Here is a 24,595-nt window from a genome sequence, read left to right on the forward strand (position 1 = left end):
ACAGAAAGCAGTAAAAGGGGGGTAAGCTGTGCTTTAAAAAGCTCCCTTTAACAAGGGAGTGCGATATAGGACAGCTTACTCTCTTTTTACACCCATATAGGCGTATTCAGGTTCAGAGCGTAGCGGTGCACGTTAATCTGGAGCCCACCGCTATGGCGTCTCTCTTAGCCATGTGCAGTTTGGGACGTTACAATCCACATCCCACACTCCCCGCGGTAACGCTGAAATTATGCCAAAAAGCGCTATTAATTCATGATGAAAAAACAGCGCAAGGAACGAGACGAAAACACGAAGGAAGAAGACACAGACACGGGTCTTCTTCCTTCGTGTTTTCGTCTCGTTCCTTGCGCTGTTTTTTCATCATGGATTACCAACTAGCCCGGCATCTTGCGCTATTAATTCGCGGGCTGGCGTCTTCCATGGCAGGAGTGGAATTTACAGAATTCACAAAATTCACAGAGGAATTCACAGGATGTCGGGAGCGTATGCAAACAGCAGGTCGTGATTGGTAGAGGGACTGCGTTGGCTGGCCGAGAGGGGGCGATGAGCTCTGTCGTTTTGGGGCCCCGGTGCAACGGAGGAGGACGGGGAAGATTCGAAGAAAAAGAAAAAAAAAGTACTTGGCGAATATCGGTCTCGGTTGCTCGCGTATAAGGCCGGCTAAGGTACGGATTTCGTCCGTCGTTCTATATGACGCTGCTGTGCAGGGGCGGGCTCAGCTGGTCGACGTCGTTTTATAGCAGACGCCCCCGTCCCTGGAACGTCCGCGCCCGGCGTTTATCGCCGAGTCCAGCGCCACCGATACGCCGAGGTCACACTCCGAGGTTATTTGTTTTCCCAATCTCAGCCAGATAAGAGCGAACCTTGCGCCCGCCCAGGTATATCGGCCGAACAGAGCTTGGTCGGTCAGTGAATGTTCGGAGACATTGAAACAAGCGCATGTTATCGATTTTGCATGCGCTGGTTTTTTTTAAACATTTTTTTTGTGCGCCTGTTTCTTTTCGGCATGACTATATATCTGCTTATTCGAACGTTTTAAAGACTGGTCACCTCCTCCATTCCGGGTTCATTTCGCGTTTCAGCCCCCTCCCCTTTTTTTTTCGGTGTGAAATGCTTGTTCTCTGTCATAAGTGTGTGAAGTGGCGTGGGGCAATAAAAACCGCTAAAAATCAAAACGAAAAGATTCACAGGGACACTCCCGTCACTTCCGGTTTGGTGACGTCACCTCCTCCAACCAGTGGGCGTATTTTGCGACCGCCTACTCATTTTGGCCCCACGGGAGCGCTTCTATGCTGTCGTATTCAAATATACTGCGCGCTTAATTCCTAACTGCGCAGCCTTTTCCTTCATTTCCATTCTTTGCATTCTGAAGCTCCGCGTATTGATTTATCGAGGTAGAGAATTTTCTTCGCTGTGATTAAACCTTGGAACGCTGAATGTGTTACGTGTGCGCTGCCTCCTTGGCACATCGCACTTACTTTTGCCACGACACTGTGACGTCATCAGCGTTCATGCGCACCGGCTTCTTTACTTGTAAGGAAGACTGCACGAGTCGCGTCAAGATCAAACAAAATACGCTTCCACAGTATACTAACTAGTGCACTGTTAGCAGTTAGCAGTGAGAGGCTTTTGAGCTTCGGGGGTGTAACATGCTGACATGGCACCGAAGCACGCACACGCAGCGTCACAGTAGGCGTGACAGCGCTGCCAGGTGGAACCGTGTCCCGCTTACTTATTTTGACGCGAGTGAGACAGCTATATTAGAAGCGGCGCTCTACATGCTTGACATTCTTCGACTGAACACGCTTGAGGTCACTCGCCCCGTATCTTTGTCGTCCACCGACAATCAATATCGTCACTGCTTACAAGACCTTCGGAGATAAGACGCGGTTAACGATTCGTGTCGGCCTCCACCTGTGTGGGCTATTGTCTGCGGACGCCAGTCTCGTGCGTATACACGTCACCCGACGCGCGTGCGAGTCGCTGCGGCCCATTGAGGCTGCGCCATGCAGCTGCGCGCGAAATTTGAACGCGATCTCAGAGGAGACGTTGCAACGATGAGGCAGGGACACGCCCGTATTACGATAACTGTGACCTCGCGTGCGGTCGTTCACTCCCGGTCGTTCACTCGTTATGCCTGCTGTCCATCTTGTGTATACCAAATGGCTTTCGGTAGTTAGGACAGAAGTCTGTTCCGGCCGCCGCGGTGGCTCAGTGGTTATTGTGCTCGGCTGCTGACCCGAAAGACGCGGGTTCGATCCCGGCCGCGGTGGTCGAATTTCGATGGAGGTGATATTCTAGGCGCCCGTGTACTGTGCAATGTCAGTGCAAGTAAAAGAACCCCAGGTGGTCGAAATTTCCGGAGCCCTTCACTACGGCGACCCTCATAGCCTGAGTTGCTTTGGGACGTTAAACACCTATAAACCATTAAACCAGAAGTCTGTTCCGTTACACTGCGTTATTTGACACATTACATTGCGCTCCTCAGCACAACACTACACACTGAACTTCACGTTTGCCTACTTGTTCTTCGATGTCTGCGCGTGGTCAAGAAATCCATGTGTTCGAAATTTTCCGGAGCCCTCCACTTCGGCGTCCCTCATAGCTTGAGTGGCTTTGGGACGTTTAACCTCATAAGCCAAACCAAACCAAACGTCAGCCACAGCGCGTCTTTTCACGTTGTAACCGCTACCTCACGAGGTCTGCCGTAAATTCTTGAATACAGCCACTGGCTATACATATTTAAAAGTTATAATCTTAGGACCTGCGGATTATCTATAGTTTCGGAGTAGACAGAATTTTCTTGAAGCATGAAATTACCAACTCAATTCTGTGTACCGCTAGCGGATAATCTAGTTTAGTTCAAGAAACAAAAACTCTACGTACCCTAACCAGGTGCGGACTGCATGCCGCATTTTACGGTAATAAATGGTGCAGTCAGTTCCCTTTTGCACGTTTTATCCTTGGAGTGTGCACGAGCAAACAGGCACAGTTCACACATCACCGCCAGCTGGCAACACGCGCGGTTTCCTTGGTTCCGGTGCCGACCCTTGCTCTCTCAACCGCCCCGAGCCGGCAACCTCTTGCTCTTCCTATTCACCGCCGAGACAGCGTGGCCCATTCGCGTGAAGCACTTCTGGACTGGAGCCTAGACGCTGCTGTCACAGTGTTTCACAACAGGTGATGGCGCACTCCGCTCGGAGACGTGCCAAGCGGGATGCGGTATCTCCGATCTTCATCTCTGGCGAGCACTGCATCCGGTGCTTCCGCAGAGAGCGCATGTCGCATCGGTGAGGGTTTGGCGGACACCTGCTTGACTTGTCGCTCGCTTTGTTTTTATGAGTTTTTGCGTGTTTGATGTCCACGCAAGGAGTGTTTATTCGAGGCTGCTTGCTTGCCTGCAGAAATAACTCTGGCATCAAGCTGCTTATTGCACCATCTCTTGCCGCAGCGGTGGCCGAGGGGTTTGAGCATCCGCCTAGCACGCGGAAGGTGCGGGGTTCGATCTCCAGTGCCGCCGGGTACCCACCGGTGATACAATGGGTACAAGCTTCCCCTCGTCTGGTGCTTGGCTTAATCAGGGTGAAATTCTTGGGGAAATTGGTCTTGTGTGCTCATTCACGGAGTTTAGCTTTCACCCAGTGCTAAAAACTCATTAATACAACGGACAAGCATTAATCAGGCCACGTTGACAGGGAGGTTAGCAGTCTGACCGTCCTGCGGTAGAAAAAATATGCCTTCGCAGACGGCGTGCTGCCGTGCCTCGGCTGTGAGCAGGTTAGCCGGTTCATAACCAATATTTGTTCGGGCCGTCAGGCTATAGACCTTTGTGTAAAAGACACGGCAGAGTCCAGTGTTCCTTAAATATTGACGACTGAGTTTATGGGTGCGCGTGTGTAACTGTGCAGGCTGATACGGATGAATGAATCGACGAAATTCATTCAGGATAATGATGAACTGTTTCCGGTTCGGGGAAGGCTTTGAGGATTACGGTTTGGGAACTATAGGGTCCTTGCTTACTTAAAGTTATAATTGTGTCTATTCTCTAAACAGGAAGGAGTTAAAACGGAGTAAGCTGTCCTCTAGCGCAATCCCTTTTGTAAAGGAAGTGCTCTAGAGGACAATTTACTCCCTTCTTGCTCCCATATAGGCGTATTCTTGTGTAGAGTGCGGGATCAGTGTAGGCTTAATGATCTCTTGCACATATACCAACTAGCCTACTATTGGTCTTAGCGTATCTACTCCTGGTCCTCGAGTCTTGCGAGGACTGGTGAGGTCTAATCAGGATCTATTCAGGGCTGCATATTCCCACCAAGCAAGTTCCCCAGGGACTGTTCCTTCGGAACCTGTGCGTTTCGCAACGCTGTTGTTCAAGTGAACAGCCGTTCGCCATTTTGCGATTCGCGTTCAGAGTTTATCGGCTGGGCACCCCGTCTTACGTAGTGCAGCGCAATCGGTCGGCCTTCCCGGCGAAGATAAAGGCGAATCAGGTGGGCGTGTCGGAGCGCGGCGGGGTCGTTCGCCGGTCGATTGCGGGGTCATTTACTTTCGCCCCAGATGTATCAGTGGGTGCGTCTATGCACTGCGAATACCCGGCGCTGGTTCCGGGACACCGCGTGTGGTGTGGTTATCTGGTGTGGCTCAAGTTTTTTGCTCGAGTCAGCCGCAAAGGCGGAAGGCAGGCAGATGCTATCTTTTCCTGATTTTAGAAACTAACTTTCTTGATTTATGTGAATCCCATAAGGTACGTGAGGAGGAGGGTAGCTTACTGAAAAGTTTTTATGTGGTTTCGCTCTGTGGGGAACCGTGCATTTTGCGGTTCCTGAGTATTGTTGAAATTGAGAATTGATTTTTTTGGGGGGAAAGGAAATGGCGCAGTATCTTCCTCACATCTCGGCGGACACCTGAACCGCGCCGTAAAGGGAGGGATGAAGGGGAGACTGAAAGAAGAAAGGAACAAAGAGGTGCTGTAGTGGTGGGCTCCGGAATAATTTCGACCACCTGGGAATCTTTCACGTCCTCTGACATCGCACAGCACACAGGCGCCTTTGCGTTTCGCCTCCATCGAAAGGCTGCCGCCGCGGTCGGGTTCGAACCCGGGAGCTCCGGATCAGTAGGCGAGCGCCCTAGCCACTAAGCCACCGCGGCGGGTGAGTATTGTATGTTATCTGAGGTTCGGTTTTAGGGCAGACACACGCTAGAAACAAGGCAGGCACAAGCACTCTCCCCCCGCTGCTGTGGCTCAGTGGTTAGGGCGCTCGGCTACTCATCCGGAGTTCCCGCATTCGAACCCGACCGCGGCGGCTGCGTTTCTATGGAGGCGAAACGCTAAGGCGCCCGTGTGCTGTGCGATGTCAGTGCATATTCAAGATCCCCGGGTGGTCGAAATTATTCCGGAGCCCTCCACTATGGCACCTTTCTCTTCCTTTCTTCTTTCACTCCGTCCTTTATCATTCTCTTACGGTGCGGTTCAGGTGTCCAACGATATATATGAAACAGATACTGCGCTACCTCCTCGTCCCAAAAACCAATTATTATTTATGAATTACTTTTGTACAGGTGCCCAAAGAAGTTTTCGGAACACAAACTTCGCGAAAAATGCCGATTTCCTCGCCGGCTGGAACCGCTGCCTGACTTTAAGGGGCGCACTGCGCACGACAGGGAAAGAAGTGCACGGCACACCCTGTACTTTGTGGGTGTATGCGTAGATTGGCCAGAAATTAAGACTTCATAATTTCGGCGTTCCGAAAACTTTTGTGGGCACCGGTACATGTCTTCTTCAATCTCTTCGTTCTAGATTTCTCTCGAGAACAAGCAGAAAAAAAGAGAAAGAACAGCGATATGTTTTGGCCTGTGCTGAAAGTTTAATCGCGCTCACAAGCCTACGTGGCAGAACCTCTAAGCCGGAAAAAAAAATGATGAAGAATCCCGGCTTTGTCTTTTCTACAGACGCAGCCTGTAGACGCCGGCGGCGACAGAATACCGGAATGCGGCACGTAGGAAAGGCTCCCTCGGTCAACGCACTTGCTTGGCTGGCGTGCGCTGCTTGCCTGCTGAGTGGCATGCTCGCGCGGAATTCAATGACTCACTGTTGTATGCAAATCGCGAACCGTTCGAGCGCCGCGCCAGTTTATTTGTACTGCATATAACTGCGTTTATTCGAGCATTCACCCGATCATTCTTTGAACTGCAGACAGTTCAAGCAACGTCCCTCGAGTGAAACACGCTGGCAATGCCTTAATTTCTTTCATCGGTGTTCGGTCTTGTGAATTGGATTCAGCGACTGTTTCCGTGAAAGCGAGTTTTCTTTCCATATTTTCTTGCAATGTGTGTAATATGCAAGCACTACCCTTCAGAGCTGACTCAAGAGCGCGCACTCGTACGCATTATTCATTGAGTGCGTATCGTGACGTCGACGCGTCGCTGTTGTGATGACAGGGGCGAGGGGGGGGGGGGTGAATTAATTATCGATTCTAGAGCGTTTACGCAGAAACGTAGGAATCACGCTAGCAGCAAAATGCAACTGAACCTGAAAAAAAAAAACGATTTCTTTTTTTCTCTTCACTGGCGCCATTCATTCACTGTTTCATTGTGTCAGCCGCCGCGGTGGCTGAGTGGTTATGGCGCTCGGCTGCTGGCCCGAAAGACGCGGGTTCGATCCCGGCCGCGGCAGTCGAATTTCGATGGAGGCGAGATTTTAGAGGCCCGTGTGCTGTGCGATGTCAGTGCACGTAAATGAACCCAAGGGGGTCGAAATTTCCGGAGCCCTTCAATACGGCGTCCCTCATAGCCTGGGTCGCTTTGGGACGTTGAATCCCATAGAACAGAAACATAAAACATGTTTCGTTGTGTCACATGCTACGCCCAGGTCTATTAGCGGGCCGAAATCGCGATCGGGTCCGTTATTTGCATTTGTTCAGTTTAGTTGATGCCTAATTTTAAAAACAGTGTGGCCAAAGCGCGCTTTGACGCGATAGTGTCTTGAGCTATAGGCAACGTGGGATAAAAGACCTATTTTCCAAGCATATCACTCCCCCTTCCCACCCACCCACCCCCTGAGAAGCTGAGCACCATGGGCAGAGGAAACCTTGTACCCTTAGGAAAACCTATTGGTACGAAATGGGCTTTTTAATGTTCGCGTTTATTAAACGAGCCAGGTATCGAAATTTTAGAGCTTATAATTCTTTTGTTGTGAGTAGTTTCTTGTTTAGGTAAGAGGAAAACTTTTGTAATTTTTGTCGTGGAAGAATTCTGTGCGGTCGGCTTTAATGTGGGCGGAACTTCACCGCAGACTTAAGTTGCATCCGACTGTATAGTCACCACTGCGGTGCATGTTAGTCTCTTAAGTGCTGTGAGGCTGTATTTGCAGTCCGTGCTTTTCAAACCGTGCTTTTTAAACCTCTGACCGAGAGACCGAGACATGCCGCCGGGGTAACTTTTTGTTGTGTTGACCTTATCTTCGAAGAACACTCTTTTGGTTGCGTCTCACACTTCCGTTGTTCTTGTTGTTCCTTTCTCTCTGCTCCGCAGACCGGGTGATTCTTCTGTGGTGCCTCAAGAACCTGGCGCAAAAGGAACACAAGTGAGTTCAACCTCTCCGCGTGCATGCATGCATGAGGCGCCTTGGCAGCGGCGCCGTGCTGGAAACGGTGGCGCTCGTGTTATACCTGCGCTCTCGTATCCGCGGCGATGACGTCCTCACGGAGAACTGGACGGAGTGTATACTGCGTTGTGTCATTGACCGGGTATCGCACGCAGGTGCATACGTGCGAGCATCTGGCAGACCGCCACATAGTTGCGTGCAGAACCTCTTTCGTCATCGGCGGCGTCGCGGCCTGTCGTTGATCTTGGCCGCTATTCACTGAGAGGAGGAGTGCCGGGCTCTCTTGGAGGAAGTAAAAAATAAACAAGTTAAAGAAGCCTCTTTACATGCACGCTCGGATGCAGCGTCGTCCGAGGCGTTCCGCCAAGCTGGCACTTTTCCTTGTTTGTTTTTGCCTCTTTCTTTTTCCTAGCGAAGCCGCATCCGGTCAGCGCCGGAACAGCTTGCTTTTCGGCAGGCTTTATGGCGAGTCCGCGGGTGCGTTTTTATGCGCGTCGCGCATCCTCGAGAACCGCCGATAACCACGGGCTGCCTTTTTGTCACGCAGTCCGTATAACCAATGCAGGGCATCACCGGGGCAAGAACGACGTCGGTATTGTTTTTCAAACCTATTCTTTTATCTGCTGGATATCGCCCTTATTTGTCCGTCGATGCAAAGGATAACAGTTTCGGTCACCTCGTACGAAGACCTTCAGAATGCGCGAAACGTTGAAAGGGGCGAATATTTTGGGCTCGCGATACCGCGACTGTCGGGTGACGAGTGTCCGTGGTGAAGAGAGGGCAGGGAGATGGTTTTTTTTTTTTTTTTGTAAACACGAAGCGAGCAAGAGAGGAGTTTCCCCCTCCCTTGTTCGCTTTGTGTTCGCGTGATGAGTTGCTTGCTTTTTTTTTCTTCTCACATTGTAACGATCATGTAATAAGTGTAACTGCCTAGTTTACCCAAACAAAAGCTTCGCTTTTCTAAGTTGCCGTGCAAGCGATGGCCTGTATCCAGACGCGGTAAATGAGCTTCTCCTCCCAAACTCTTTTCGATGGTCGAAATTATTCCGGAGCCCTCCACTACGGCACCTCTTTCTTCCTTTATTCTTTCACTCCCTCCTTTATACCTTCCATTACGGCGCGGTTCAGGTGTCCAACGATATATGAGACAGATACTGCGCCATTTCCTTTCCCCAAAAACCAATTATTATTATTATTATTATTATTATTATTATTATTATTATTATTATTATTATTATTATTATTATTATTATTATTATTATTAAAACGCTAAAGCGCCCGTCTGCTGTGCGATGTCAGTGCACGTAAAGATCCCCGGGTGGTCGAAATTATTCCGGAGCCCTCCACTACGGCACCTCTCTCTTCCTTTCTTCTTTCACTCCCTCCTTTATACCTTCCCTTACGGCGCGGTTCAGGTGTCCAACGATATATGAGACAGATACTGCGCCATTTCCTTTCCCCGAAAACAAATTATTATTATTATTATTATTATTATTATTATTATTATTATTATTATTATTATTATTATTATTATTAAAACGCTAAGGCGCCCGTCTGCTGTGCGATGTCAGTGCACGTAAAGATCCCCGGGTGGTCGAAATTATTCCGGAGCCCTCCACTACGGCACCTCTCTCTTCCTTTCTTCTTTCACTCCCTCCTTTACCCTTCCCTTACGGCGCGGTTCAGGTGTCCAACGATATATGAAACAGATACTGCGCCATTTCCTCCCCCCCCTAAAAAAAAGACAAAACAAAAAGGCTTCTTGCTGCGAGACCACCGCATTCGAAACTCAAATGGGTGGCAAACTTTCTAAAACTCTCCGTTGTGTCTGTTCTCGAATGCACGCTCTGACAGTCCGCGGCTAACACAGTTGAGGTGGCAGTGCCCGAGCTTCTGCGGCAAGCACCCGCGCATGCGCAGTTTGGTTGCCGCAACTTTAGCGAAGGTGACTGTACTGCGGTTCGATCCGGCTTGCCGATGGTTTAGTCGGGTACAAATTCGTCTGCAATGAAGCTGTGTCCACATCCGTGACTTATCACACGGTGAAATTACCACTAGCGCAAGTATTTTCATGCGTTTGCTTTGCTAGCCCGGGCGGGACATTAAAACATAGACTTCGTTTAGCGCTGTGACCAGTTAGCGCAAAAATACAGAACACTACGACACATGGGCTGCTGTTGCTAGCTGCTGTTTTTTTTTTTTAACCTGCGTCCCACTGCAACAGTGAAGTTGATCATGCGTCGTACGATGTACAGTTTATGATTCGTCCCACCCCTCCTCTGATGGCGCAGAGCTAGTCGTGGCACTGTTTCGGGTTGGTCCTATTCACTCGCCCTAACACTAATTCGCTGCAGCGCTGAGCCGGAGTACACTGGGACCACGTTCAAATGCCGTTCAATGCCCTCCGGTAAATGTCACTGTCCACATAGTTAGGCTCGAATTCGTGCTTTCCGGAATGCGAAATATCCAAAGGTGCTTTGCTTTTTCCTTTCCCGCCTCTTCACTTTTTCACCCGGTCTATATATAGCATAGCACTTGTAGCGCCGTGGCCAGGTGAACTTTATTTCTCCTAGACCATCGTTTTGTTCTCCTGCTGCTGTGGCTCGCATATGTCTGTGCACCTTTACTGGGGGGGGGGCACTCACCTCTCGTTCCCCGCTGAAAGTTTTGACGGCTACAAAGTGTACAAAGAACGCTAGTTTTCGGTTTCACACTGACTCTGTGTCCGTTTGGTCGTCGTTGGGTAATGGCGAGTAAGTGGTTTTTGTTTATTAAAATAATAGTAAAAAGGAAGGAAAACATGTTTGCTTGCCCCGGCATCTGCCATCGATACTGAAGCACCTGAGCTGGGGCAGCGGAAATAAAGGACAGCAGGCAGAATGGAGAAATGAAATGAAAGAGGTGAGGGGACAGGAAGAGGGGATATAGGGGGAGTGGTAGTATACACAAAAACTATTTTCACAGTAAGAAGTGTGTGCAGGTTGCGCGCGTGATTATTTCATGATGAAGCAATAAAAACACACGCGCACAGCACTATGTTCACTAGTGGCGTTTGTCGCTGTTCTCGTCTCTGCCTATAGTTTATGCCGTTTTTCTTGTGTTCGCGACTCCCCTTCCTCGTGAAATGTCGACTGTCTCGTGGGACCTCGTCTTTCAAGCATCAAGGCGCCATAAGGTTTCCCCGTGCAACTCTTGACGTGCCTGGTAGCTTTTCGCCTTCATTTTCCATAGACGTTGTTCGTACCGAAAGTGTTGTAGCGTTATGGAGCAGGACGTCTGAATGCGGCTTAGATTAGACGCTCTGCTTGTCTAGGATTGGCTCGAAGTTGCTGCTTCCATCAAATCGATCCGTCATTTGATCACTCCACGCTTACAAAGATTTTTTTTTATCAATTATTACATTTTTACTTAATCATTCTTATTTAATCCCTCTCTTTGTTATTATTACTTTGAAATCAAAACTCTTATTCCTTTTCTGTTCATGAGGAAAAATCCCCCCCGTGTTGCGTTCCCGCGTGCTTTTCCTTTTTATTAACTGCGTACAGGTGAATAGCCACCCGATTCTTGGCCGATCCCCCAGTGTGAGAGTATGTGCCATCTTTTCATAGGCTAACAACAACAACAACAACGCTGACTGATGCACAGATTAGTCGATTCGTTATTGAACCATCTCGATCTGTCAACAAATAAGTAAATATTCCGGCCATCTCCATCCCAGCAGTGATAGGCTGGGCCTGTCTCTTAACATTTTGTTCCGACTAAACGCCTTGTTGAATTAACTTGAAACTCACAGATAAAGAAATAAACGAACAACGGCCTGCATTTGTCCTGCCACCGAATACACGCATCTCAACTTGAGAGCGAAACAGTGATTTCTTCTGGGGAACCCTGTCCGTATTCCGTTTCCTCCTTGAACAGTTGCCGCACACAATGCTGGGTATTCGAAACCACATGTTGGAGGAGAGGCACTCCTGTCTGTCGCTTTCTGAACCCCCCCCCCCCCCCTCCCTTCCCCCGTTTCTTTTACCATTTTGTTGCCATTCGAATTTTTGCCGCGGTGTGCTGCGCTTGTCCTGTGTTTTCCACGTGTCAACTCGCGTGATTCGGCGGGCCTCCCCTCGACCATTCAAAACCCTCGCGTGTATCATCGCGTCGCCCGTCCCAGTTCTCCACGGCCTCGTATTCGCTGCGGCGAAAATAGCTTCGCAGAGGATCGGGCAGTATATACACGGGAATGGCTTCTTGGAATGAGAAAACTGTGGCCGCTTCGTTTCTCGTACAGCGCCCTGAGATAAGCAGATACACCTTATTATCGTTGCTGTCGTGTCCGGCAATGTTTCAACCATTGGCCTCTGAAAAAAACGCAGATTTATGAGGAAAGGAAAAGCGTAGTAACTCTCAGGGAACACCTGAACCTCGCCGTAAAAGGATATATAAACAAAGTAACTGCGTAAGACAAACATGGAGGTGAAGTGGACAAGGACCTTGTGCGCCATGTTTTGTTGTTTGCTGTTCATGTTTGTGTTGTGCAGTGCCTTACTAAACGATGCACGACCGAGCTGTCCAACAACGGGCACTCTTGAGAGGATCTATATATAGCAGGGTGCAGTTCAATAACGAAGTGGCAGGTACCCCTCAAAGCAGGTCATCCAGCCTGGCGTCGGCCGATATTCATGACGTTGCTGTTAATCCACGCTTAATGCTCTGTAGGGCTAGCGTGACAGGGGATTAAGCACGGATTATCCTAGCGCGACAGGGGATTGACCATGAATTAACCGCTACGTCATGACAATCGGGCGAAGCCATTGGCTGCAGGGCCTGCTTCGAAGGGCAATTGGCCCTTCGTTCTTGAGTTTTATCCGACTGTAGTAGCGGGCAGATATTAATTTTTTTACCGCGCATGGGTGTCCTTGCACCTCGCCTCCATCGAAATGAGGCTGCCGATTCCGGGATTTGATCCCTGACATTGCACTTTGTCAGCCAGCGGAACGCCGTCACCACCGAACCACCGCGGCGGGTCGCCACTCATCATGTTCCGACACTTTGTTCTCAAGCGCAAAATCCGGCGCAGTCGCGGATTGATACGCGGACGTTAAGTACGCAAAGCCTGCGAAAAAAAAAAATTCTGCCTATACGCGCAGTGGAAAGCAAACGGCGTTCGAGTTCCTCGAAGACGAACAGTCCGCTCTATTTCTTTCTCCATCTGTTTATCTTTGTCGGTTCGACGAAGTTGTTTGGAGATGCGGCTTCAGGTCAGCTTTCGTCTGGTTTTATCGGCCGCGAATCAGCAACAGAAAGAAAAAAAAATAAGTTGGACTAACCCGCCCGTGTTTACTTTTGTCCTGTTTTAAGGACAACACGTATAAGCGTTATGTTTGCGCGGGACCGCAGTCAAGCAGCGCTAACACGCGCGCACTGCTTTGTTTAGTTTCCCGCATTTTGTTTCCGCCCGCCGAAAAATAAGGTAAGAAAGTAAAGCAATAAATGACAGAAAGGTAGAGAAAGCCGATGCAGGAAAAACCGTGCCGTGTTATACACAAGGAAACAGTTCGTGTGTTTCTTGAAGCTCGATGAGCTTCTTTTCTCGGCCAAAGAAAATCGAAGAGCTGCGTCTTTAGCGCTCGCCAGCGCATGCGAAATGAGGCTAACGGGTTTTCTATCATCAGTCCGGCTGCAAACGGTTACTCATCTGTGCTGACCCCCCCCCCCCCTCCCCTTTCCCAATCCCTCCTTTTTTGTTTGTGTTTTTGAGAGTAGGCCTCTTCCTCTATCCTTATTACTGATTTTTTTTGTGGGTTTTTTATTATGTGTGGGACGGCCGTCGATTACACCGAGATTGAAATCCACTAGTTCCTCGACGCTAGGCACGGATAGGTCTCTACGCCTACGCGCTTAAGAGCCTATGCGCTTAACCGACCGCTTGTTCAGCATTCATAGACTTCATTCTAAAAACGCGAGGAATAAGGGCACCACCCCTGGAAGACTCGGAACTTCAACATGAAGACACCCGGGCCCCGCTGAGTCGACCAATTTTTGGCGCCAATAATGTTTTTCTCTCTCTCTCTCTCTCTAAAAACGCGTGGGAGTGCGTTTTCTTCGCGCGCTTTCCTTGCTCCTCTGACTGATCGCGCTGTAGTACATGGCTTCATACACTGCAGCGCGTTCAAAGAGGCTCGGTGAACAGTAACACATACTGCAACTATATGCAAGCGTGATCGATGAAACGACAACTATATTTCTGATAATTTTGCTGCTTGCTGTCGCCCGCGATGCATCAGCTATATACCTAGTTACTTAAAAAATAACTAATGCGGCTAATTAAAAAGTACACCCTTTTTCAAAAGTAAAAAGCACAGTGCCTTTCATCCTAGATCACGCCTTGTGGCTCGTTGTGCATCATCACCGTTCCAAATCTCTTTAAAGCGAGTGAACTCTCGACCTCGCCTCTCCGAAGCATAGGACCTCCGCAGGTGATGCAAGAGCCCCACTGCACGGTTTGGAAGCAAACCTCCTGGCCTCCAAACTTTTGACAAAGGCTGTACATACCTACTACTGTTGAACCTCGTTATAACGAAGTTGAAGGAGCCCGGCGATTACTTCGTTATAGCCGTAACTTCGTTATAGCCCGTGTTAACACAGCTTCCAAGAGTAATTGTCATTCCTTCGTTATATCCGTTATTTCGTTGTACCGACGTTCGACTATTTTACCATACCGAGCGCGCTCATTGACAGTAGATTAGTACCAACAAAAGCGTTTGATCAACGGAAGTAAAAAAAAAAAGACCACTTCGTTGTGCCAGAGCTCTATAAGGGCATGAAACAGTATTCGGCGTCACATGAGTGTCACATGTCACTGCAGCAGCTTGAATTCAACGAGATGGGTTGCGCTATTTAGACAATCACAAGAAAGACAGGATGGGAGCAGCGCCAGTCTCACGTGACTGTCTAAATATAGCGCAACTCGTCTCGCTGAATTCGTTACGCACCTACTCACCCAACAACGCGTCCTGCTGATTACAGCACGCAATAACTATTACAATAACGCATGCCTTCTATGCTGCGTAGTGGCCCCATGCTTTTCTGGAAAAACCGCTAGCCCTGTTGCTTCCAACACTGTTTCCTTGCTTGACAGTAATGGCTTCCCCGTACACGGAAACGAAGTCGCTAACTTTTTAAACTTTCGCTCCGTCGTCACTAACGAAGCACCTGTGAATTTCCTCGCCCTCACCGTACGCATATCCTCAAACAAAGTCCGTTACTGTCCACCTGGCCAGCTGGTATTTATAATGTCACTATTAGTCTAAAAATTCGTCCTCAGAAGGATCAGACTGTGTGGATGCTGAAGTGCTCGGAAATACCAAACATTTCAGCTGCCTTTTTTTTTTTTGGTCACTTACCGTTGAGGAATCGCGAAATGCCGGTTCATTTCCCGCTGACTCGGGGTTTGGAAAGGTACTGTTTCTGCCTTCAGAAAAGGTAACCATTCTTCTCCTTCGTAATTAGTGTCTGTGCTTGTTCAGAAATCATGGAAGCAATTCTGATTTTTGCCGGGTGGGCATTTTCGTGTCATCCGTTAACTTTTTTTTTGTTCTAAATTGCGTGGTTTCTGCCAAGGTCGTTTCTGTGAAACTCGGCTAGCTCTTTTTTTCATCGCGACAGTCGCACGCATCTCAACATCAGTCCACCATTTTAGATTTTTTACAATGTTGTCCGTCGTCGCCTACTACTCAAGCTATCTTCCCTTAACTTATAATTGTACGCGCTTGTACTGAGCACGGTCAGCGGGTTGTTCGCTAACTGTGAATAGTTCATTTTTGTCGAATGAAATCCGCCTTCCCCCCCCCCTCCCCCGCAATTTATGTTTCCGTTAAGGAGAACAGACAGCCGGGCGAGTTGGTGTGGATAAATGTCTGAGCAGCTCGAAAATAACGAGACAAAGCGAGAGACGCTAGATAACACAAGCTCAGGCTATCGACTAGTTTATTATTCTCAGAAAGAGTAGCTATACAGGAGTCGGACACGGCGACTCTATATAGCTACTCTTTCTTAGAATAATAAACTAGTTGACGCTCTGCGCTTGTCTCTCGCTGTGTCCTGTTTTTTCGCTCTGCTGAAATATGAGTGTTTCCGCAGTAGCTCGTCAAGTCACCGTGCTTGGTATACCCTTTGTAAGGCCGCGCTTCATCAACGCGCATATCTTTTTTTTTTATTCCTTTAGCTTGTGGTCACTGCGGGCCTCCGGTCTACGCACCCCGCCCCCCCCCCCCCCCCCCTACCCCGCAAGCAGTGGCAAAGGCGCAGGAAGCACTGGCTGCTTGACAGCACCACTGTGACAGCCGAGGACACCTGGCGCCAAGAAAGCATGCGAGGCGCGAACCACGAGCACGTGGGGCCGCTTGATCTCAGGCAGCATTCCCACGGCGGCAGAATGCGAACCCCCTCACATTCCGCGATGGGCCCCTTTTTTTTTGTTCTTTTTTCTGGCATTCTGGATGGCACCGAAGCGTCGCGGTTCTCCGCCGTCTGACATTCCTGCGGCCAGCCAGTGGGTCAGTGGTCCAGCCAATTAGCTAAAAAAAAAAAAAAAAAACGCTGCATCCTTCGAGAGGCGACGCGCGGGTGCGGCAGGGAAGGGGAGAGCATCAAGCGCTAAGGCCGAGAACTCCCCTCGGGGAGAGGGTTTTCAAAATGTTTTCTGTATATGTTTCTTTTTCTTTATAGCCAAGCCCCGGGCTCGCAGTTGGGTCCAACCTTCAGGGGCTGTGGCTACCTCCCTTGGTTATCGAAGCTTAGGGCGGGCCTCGATATATGACCGCCCTAATTTACTTAATTGGCTACTTAACTCGTAGCCTTGCCTTAACTCCGCCCACTATCAAACTGCTCGCCTGTTTTGCACCTGTCAAAGCTAAACTATAGAGTAGGCTACTCCGTTTTCGATCATCGTTAATCTAATGCCTAGCAACTAAATGCTGTGCTCCTCTATACACCATCTTCAACTGCACTTGTCACTATACAGAGGTCAGCGGAAGAAAGTCGTGGCCCGGTCTTTCCGTCCTCGAATAACGCCTTGAAATGTCGCATCCCCTCTCTCTGCCATAGAGGGCAGCAGTGTAGTGCGACCAGCCCGTCACTTGCCACCCTCTGGTATTCGTGTTAATGTCACTTCCTGCCAGTTGTATGTCCAAGCGCCTGCCACTTCCTGTCAGTTGTGTGTGCAAGCACCTGTCACTTTCTGTCAGTTGTACATGGAAGCACCTGCCACTCCCTGCCAGTTGTATGTGCAAGTATAGCTTTGTGTCGAGGCGGGCTGTCTGTCGTCGTAATGAGGGTGAACGCACGTACAACAGAGATAGTGCCGTGGTTTCTTCCTGCGTCTTTCCAAGGAAGCGCCGTGAGCCTTGTTTGCCGGACTGCCTTAAGGATTTCTGCGTAAAGCTCGCCCATTACGCTCAGCGCCAGACGACTGACTCACTTCCGTCCGCGTTCTCAAAACCGCCGCCTGTCGTTCGCAGATCACGTCTCGGATAGCCTTTGTAGCTAGGGCAGCTTCTCTGCGCGGGCTGAGTTGGTGCGTGTCCCCAGCCGAGCAGCTTGCCGCGAGCACACACACTATTTAACAGCGCGTACACAATATGCTTGTCACAGATACCACACTGTATATTACGGTATGCGCAATTGTACGCTATGCAAAAACTGGGCACACAGACTTTGCACAAACACAATGCAACGCACTGTGCGTGCACACTATATATAGGCTCTATGCAATACACACATTGCACACACACTATGCGCTCGCACTATGCAATGCAACGCTCGCTAAGCACAGACGCGATGCAACACACGCTGTGCACAGACACGTACCATGCAACACACTCTGCGAATACATGCTGTCCTGCACACCATGTGCACGGATTGCGCGCAGGTTATATGCAACACATTCTGTGCACCCACACTGCGCACAGTCAACACGCAACACACACTATGCAGCAGGCACTCTGCACTCACGCTCTATAGAAGTGCCAAAACATAACTGTCGATCAAGAGAGTTAAACACATAAAAAATGATAGTCGAAGTGGTTGTGCGAGACAGGTCGTCCATGTAAGCGTCGATGTTAGCCTGACAACGTTCCCATCTGATAAGCAAGGAGGGTTTTTTGTTTTTGTTTTTTTGCTAGCTCTCCATCAACTAAACGTCAAAATCGCTGTTGCGTTCTATGAAAAAAAAATCATTGCAGTGTAGAAAGACGACCACGAATGACCGCCTCACGTGACGACGCAGTATAGCTTTCATTTCTGACTGTCAAAAGCAGTGCACGTGAAAGCTGCCGACACATTACGACCGCTTCCTGTTGCAGGCACTAGGCAGATACTGTTCCGTGTGTGTATTCCCAATCACTGCAGCGAAGGCATACGTCGCATATGGAAACGTTTATAGCATATATTCTGAGCGCTTTTAATGCAAGAGCATTGCTTAAGTCCTATTACGAGAAAAGCCGGCGGCAAGTGTGTGTGTGTACTCGCAGGCAGTACAGAAAATCCCAGTGATGGCAAGGAAAATAGGGTGACGTCATTAAGCGGCCGTGCGACGCACACAGCAAGCCGAGCACGTCCGTTACAGAAAATCACGTACATGCCGTCCGTCTATATACGTATACTCGTCACTGGCCGACCTCCATGTGGCGCCAGTTTTCCCGCCAACATACGTACAAAATTGTGACGCAACCGTTTGTCGTACAGCGTTCCGGGTGACGTCATACGATTTCTCGTCGCATATGGCTTACATGTGGTAGTCAGGTTTGAGGCTATAGCTTGTAACAAAGATTCGAACCCACGACATATGCGCCTTATGCATTTTTCTTAAGGCGCGGTTGAGGTGTCCACCGAGATGTGAGACACTTTCGGCGCCATTTACTTTCTTAAAAGAAAACAATTTTCATATTAAAATTGTCATGTAACCATTCGTCGTACAGCGTTCCGGGTGGGGACATACGCGGTGGGTATCAATGCACCCTGGGACACTACGGCTTTCGCATTCTCACACGTAAGCAGTATTAAGTGCCTCTGCCGATTTTTTTTTCTTTCTGAAAATTTTTTTTACAGCTAATCTGGTATCAAAAAGGCATTATAATCGCAATGTCACATATTTGCTGTATGCTCTAGAGTCGGCTCTTCAATCACTATGTGACCGTTTCTCCAATCTATGGAGTATTTTTAATGCCGAATTGAAGCGTCCTACATACAATGGAAATTTTCGATTAATCAGTTTTTCGTGAGCAGTACAGCACTTTCATGTCATTTGTATACAGAACGCACACAAAGAGCCTATTAGGAAACCGCGTTTCGTGAAAAAAAAAAAGCATCCAAATTAGCGCTAAGCGCAACGCAAGTGGCCGGGAGTTATTCCGAGCATTCATATGTTTTCGTAAGAAATGCGCGATGCATTAAATCATGAAATCGAGTTCGATGTGATCTGTCTGCACTATAAAGTGTCAGCTCAACACAAGTGAATTCCTGCTTGTACTCGGCTTAAAGTGCCGATAAAGAAGGCCGTGGTGGCGTGCCGGTCGCTGTATGCGGCGTGCCGAAGCGTTCAGTATAAGGTCTCTCCGCCTCGCATGCGGTAGTTGCAGGCTTCGATCCCCAGTGCCGCCGCAAACCCACCGGTGATACATTGGGTACAAGCTTTCCCCTGGCCTGGTGCTCGACTTATTTAGTGTAAAATGCATGCGTGCGAAATGGGTCTTTGACCCCACCTTGAGGAAACGAAAAATACCTTGTGTCACGGCCATTGCGCCATAAAAATTCACAATCATCATCAGAATAAGGTCTCCGCGATGAGTCGCGCACAATGCCTAAACGATAATAATCAATCACGGTGGTGTCGCTGGTCGCGTGTGCACCGGTTTTCTTGTTCGCCTTGCAATATTTCTCTTCCCGACTCGGCGAGGGGCTTTTTGTCTGTCATTTCTTTTATCCCTATAACGAAGCACATCGAACGACATTTCCGATTAATGGCGTGTACCCTCGCATGTGGCAGTCGCTTATGGCTCCTTTCCCGGGGAGAATTTAATGGCGTTCCCTGGAAACGATATTGTGGGCATCGAACGAGTTCGGGGAACTCGCTCCGGCGCACGCTTTGCCGGCGAATCTCGACCACGTTGTGTATAGTCTCGACAACTGGGCCTCGAAGCAGTGCTACATATTGCAACGCTCTTGTTGGCAAAGGGTGCCGCTGTAATACCAGACAGGAATATACGTAAAGCTGCAGAATACGTGTTGGAATCTGAGCATCGTGGTGCTGCCCTGACCGCATGACCTCGTGTGACCTTTCCTTTGTATATAACCCGCCTCAGAGGCCCGGTGGTTGGGGCGCTCGACTGCTGAGCCCGGGGACGCGGGTTCGAACCCCGCGTTACGATGGCGGCGAAAACCATTAGGCGCCCGTGTACTGCGTGCGATGTCGGTGCATCTTAAAGACCTTCAGACGCAGAGCCGCCGCGGTGGCTCAGTGCTTATGGCGCTCGGCTGCTGACGCGAAAGACGCGGGTTCGATCCCGGCCGCGGCTGTCGAATTTCGATGGAGGCGAAATGCTAGAGTCCCGTGGGCTGTGCGATCTCTGTGCACGTTAAGGAACCCCAGGTGACTGAAAATTCCGGAGACCTTCACTACGGCGTCCCTCATAGCCTGAGTCGCTTTGGGACGTTAAACCCCCATAAACCAGAGCCTCAGATGCTAGCAATTAATCAGTAGCCCTCCACTATACGACGTCCCTCTAGCCCAATGTTTGGAACATTAAATTCTACATACCATACCATTTCCATTGCACATCTTGCCATATTATCAGATATGAAACAAGTTTTCTTTGTGTGATTCAAAGTCAGCTGTACAAATATCTGCGTCCTCTTTGGTTTCTAATGGTGCACGTATTCCTGGCTTCTTTTCTTTCTTTCTTTCTTTCTTTCTTTCTTTCTTTCTTTCTTTCTTTCTTTCTTTCTTTCTTTCCTTTGAACCGCGCAGTGGACCACTTATAGCAGCCGTCCCAAGCTCTAATTCTCTCTATATAAAGTGAGCAGAGCCCTTGCCGCTGCCGCGTCCAAGGCATATCCGACTTAAAAGCAAGCTTTGTGGATGGCTTGAGAAATTCTGACGAAGACTGCGTGTATATGCTTAGAAGAAAATTACAGAGCATGACGTGTCACCTGCGCATGCGCTGAATTGGAGCAGGCATTTAAGATCAGCGGTGATTATTGTGACACTTTACATATCGCGCTAGTGTTAATTCCTTCTCATTGGATCACCGCAGTAAATTCAAGATGGTTCTTTGCGTTTCTTCGGAGGGGCACAGGTCCTCTCCAAACGTGAATTCGACGGTGTTGAATGAGCAGACGATGATTGATGCCAGATCATGGAGATAAAGAGAAAATACATTTACAGGATGTACAAGGGCAAACACTGCGTTACAAGTTGAGTCACACAGACAGTCAAACTGTAACTTAAAAGAAAAGATCTCACACAGAGAAACTCGACAAGACCTTACTCATCGACCCGAGGTTAGAGCCTAGGTCTGTACAATTACGTGCCACTGCACGGAGCCTCTACCTCAACTAGACAAGACTGCCCTCCAATGATTTTACATGCAATTTTAAAGCTTTTTCAAACAAGCAAGTTAGGGTGGGCATATTTCGAGGCTCGCCCTAAGCTTCGATAACCAGTGGAGGTAGCCACAGCCCCTGAAGGTTGGGCCCAACTTCGAGCTCAGGGCTTGGGTAAAAAGAAAAAGAAACACATACAAAAAACATTCTGAAAACCCTCTCCCCGAGGGGAGTTCTCGCCCTTAGTGTTTGATGATCTCCCCTTCCCTGCCGCACCCGCGCGTCGCCTCTCGAAGGATGCAGCGTTTTTTTTTTTATTAGCTAATTGGCGGGACCACTGACCCACTGGCTGGCCGCAGGAATGTCAGACGGCGGAGAACCGCGACGTGTCATCGAACATGCCAGAAAAAAAAAAGGGGGGGGGGGGGGGGGCATCGCGGAATGCGAGGTGGTGGTTCGCATATTTCCGCAGACGCGCAGTATCGGGGTCTGCCGCAGTTGGAATGCTGCCTAAGACCAAGCGGCGCCACGTGCTAGTTGTGTGCGCCTCGCATGCTTTCCTGGTGCGCTTAACAAAGCCAGGTGTCCGGCCGTCACAGCGGTGCTGTCAAGCAGCCAGTGCCTCCTGCGCCTTTGCCACTGCTTGCGGGGGGGGGGGGGGGGGGGGGGGGGGGAACGCGGATAGAAGGGAGCTCAGAGCTTCACTGAGAGCTCTCCACGTAGACCGGAGGCCCGCAGTGACCGCAAGCTAAGGGAATAAAGAAAAATGTACGCGTTGATGAAGCGCGGCCTTACGACCACCATTCCGCCACTATTTCACCGTGTCACTGGTAGACGGGATCAGTTTGCGGCATGTTGCGGGAGCGGCGTGTAAAGCAAATGACATTTAGTTCGGCGAAATGTCATTGTTCCTTTCGTTCTACTGAATTTCGTTTAAACGGCGCCTTCGACTGCCAACCTAGCGAGAGCGGTGTAGAAAGCGTACACTCAACACGTAGTGCCATTTCTTGGCATTGCGTATTGAGCGCGCGTTACGTACTACGCAGATCCAGTTCTTGGGAAAGAAATGGCACTGCGTCTAATTTCCGCATGCGTACGGCAACAGCGCTTGGATTTGGCGCCCTGCTGTTGGCGCGCTGCCAAGCGCGCATTGCGTCCTGGACACTTTGCCTGTTTTTAGAGAACGCACGCGCTCGCGCGCGCCGAAATCGAGGAAAAAAGAGGGATTTGGGCGGTAGCGGTGGCGCTGTACCAGCCGACAGCTGTTTCCGACGCCGCTTCGTCATCGTGGCCTTTTGCGCGAAGTGCGTCTGCCTCTGCTGCTGTCACGCTGCGCCGGCAATCAAGACACGGACCGACGGCGTAAAAGAAATAAAGAAAAGTCAAAGCCCGGGAAGCGACAGATAGGGAGAGAGAGAGAGAGAGAATTTCGAGAATAGCGTGCGCGAGGGGTCGAAAAACGTAAGAACAAAAAAAGTTTCTTCATCCGGTCGTTTGCCGAGTTCCACGAGTTCCTTGTTCTATTTCGTTTTCCTTCTTTTCATTTCTTTCTTGCGTCGACTTCTGGCTTGTGGTATAGAAGAAAGGTCGCTGCGCCGGCGCGGCTTCCCATTGTAACGGCTCGAACTGATCTCTCTCTCTGTGCAGGAACTGAGTCGGTTGTGCCCGTGACCGAAAAAAACGTTGCTCTTTCCTCTTTAACGGCGAAGCCATAAGGGCGCGAGGAAGCGCCGCTTTTTGATGCCGCTTTGATGGCACGCGTGTCGACCTCGCGGTGTGCGCGTGGCGATGCGGACAGTTCCGAACGCGCCGAAACTGCATACATCCGAAACTTGTATGCCCTGAAACTGCGCGCACGGGCGAACTATATGTGATTCCGGGTGGCACGAAGTGCTGGTCCTTGTTCCCGATAACGTTTACTGCGACCCCTACACGTGCCACTATGTACTACTACTACTCCGGGCTGCGGGAACAGCGACTTTTATATTCTCGTGGGCAGTAAAAGGCCCGTGAACTTGGAACTATAAACGGTTCGGAACGTGCAGTTTTACTTTCGTCAGCTGCGCTGTATTGAACACATGGGTCGCGACTTCACTTGAATCATGTCCGGCGGCAGGATACGTCGTGTTGTCGTGTGTGTGGCGTGGAAATTGTGGTTAACTGCGCGCTCCGTCGGGCTGCTTGCGGGCACTTCGGCTTCAGCAGGCGTTGCCTTCTTTGTACCGACGCCCGTAAACTTCACGCGAATGCTCGAGCATCGAGAATGCTTGGGCTGACATTAGCGCCGAGAGGCCCTGGCCCCTGAGTCTCAGGTCATGCTACTCTGTAGTCAGCCTTAAGCACAGCGTGTAGCGTGGTCTCGGACTTAGCGGCCAACGCTCCGCGGGGCTAATGTCAGCCCAAACATTCTTGCCCGAGCATTCGTGCCCAGTTTGCGGCCGGTAGCACAGCAACTTAATGTAGTCGCTGTGTCTGTCTCAGTCGCGCTGTGCCTTTATGTACAGTAATTTCTTGGGGTGTATGTTGTATGCACGTAGACTGCAGAGTTTAGATGTGCGGATGGGCAAAAGCGAGTTCGGTTGTTCAGGAGCAGGAATTTGTGAATTTTCATGGATGTCTGTAGAGTGTTCTGTCCTCGCCAATAGCTGGACGGTCGACACGCGAGCACTATAATCGTACTACGTCAGTAACCCGCTGCACTGACGAACTACGCAGCGTTTCATGGATTTCGCAGCCTCCGATCGGGAGCTGTTATGAGTGTCACGAGCCGCCCATATACCGTCCAACATGTTTTATGAGTTAGCAAGGCCGATGGTTGTTTCTGGAAGGCGCTGCATGTTTGCTACAGGCGCGAAAGTACTCTCCGCTCCTCTTTCTTGCAGACGCCGCACTTCTGTCGATTAGTTAACCCGTTCAGACGCAGCCTGCCATTCGAAACTTGGAGGGGGAGAGGAGGAGGGGGGGGGGGGCACAGTTACTTTAGCTGCCGCCGCGGTTGCTCAGAGATTATGGCGCTCGGCTGCTGACCCGAAAGATGCGGGTTCGATCCCGGCCGCGGCGGGTGAATTTCGGTGGAGCCGAAATTCTAGAGGCCCGAGTGCTGTGCGATGTCAGTGCACGCTAAAGAACCGCAGGTGGTCGAAATTTCCGGACCCCTTCACTACAGCGTCCCTCATAACCTGAGTCGCTTTGGGACGTTAAACCCCAATAAACCAGACCATTTACTTTTGCCCCCCCCCCCCCCACCCCCCCACCCGATAGTACAGTCTGTAAGGGTTGAGTTCCGGAAAGCAGCCGTGTACGATATATTTGGAGTCCGTACATGTTTCGAAAGCTGGTCGCATTCTTTTTCCAGGGTCTGGCATAGTTGGCATGCATGTCCATGCCAATAGCCTGAAT

General features: G+C 49.9%; 1 protein-coding gene across 1 annotated transcript in view; it reads left to right on the forward strand.

The window, feature by feature from the left end:
• The window catches only part of LOC144120883 (transducin beta-like protein 2), a 232,415-nt gene that overhangs the window by 45,806 nt on the left and 162,014 nt on the right, over window positions 1-24,595 (forward strand). The window contains exon 3 of the mRNA XM_077653670.1: window positions 7,531-7,582. Within this exon, the coding sequence (XP_077509796.1) occupies window positions 7,531-7,582 (52 nt within the window). The remainder of the gene's footprint in view (window positions 1-7,530; window positions 7,583-24,595) is intronic.

Source organism: Amblyomma americanum, chromosome 2 (assembly GCF_052857255.1).
Source record: "Amblyomma americanum isolate KBUSLIRL-KWMA chromosome 2, ASM5285725v1, whole genome shotgun sequence".
NCBI classification, from domain to species: Eukaryota; Metazoa; Arthropoda; class Arachnida; order Ixodida; family Ixodidae; genus Amblyomma; species Amblyomma americanum.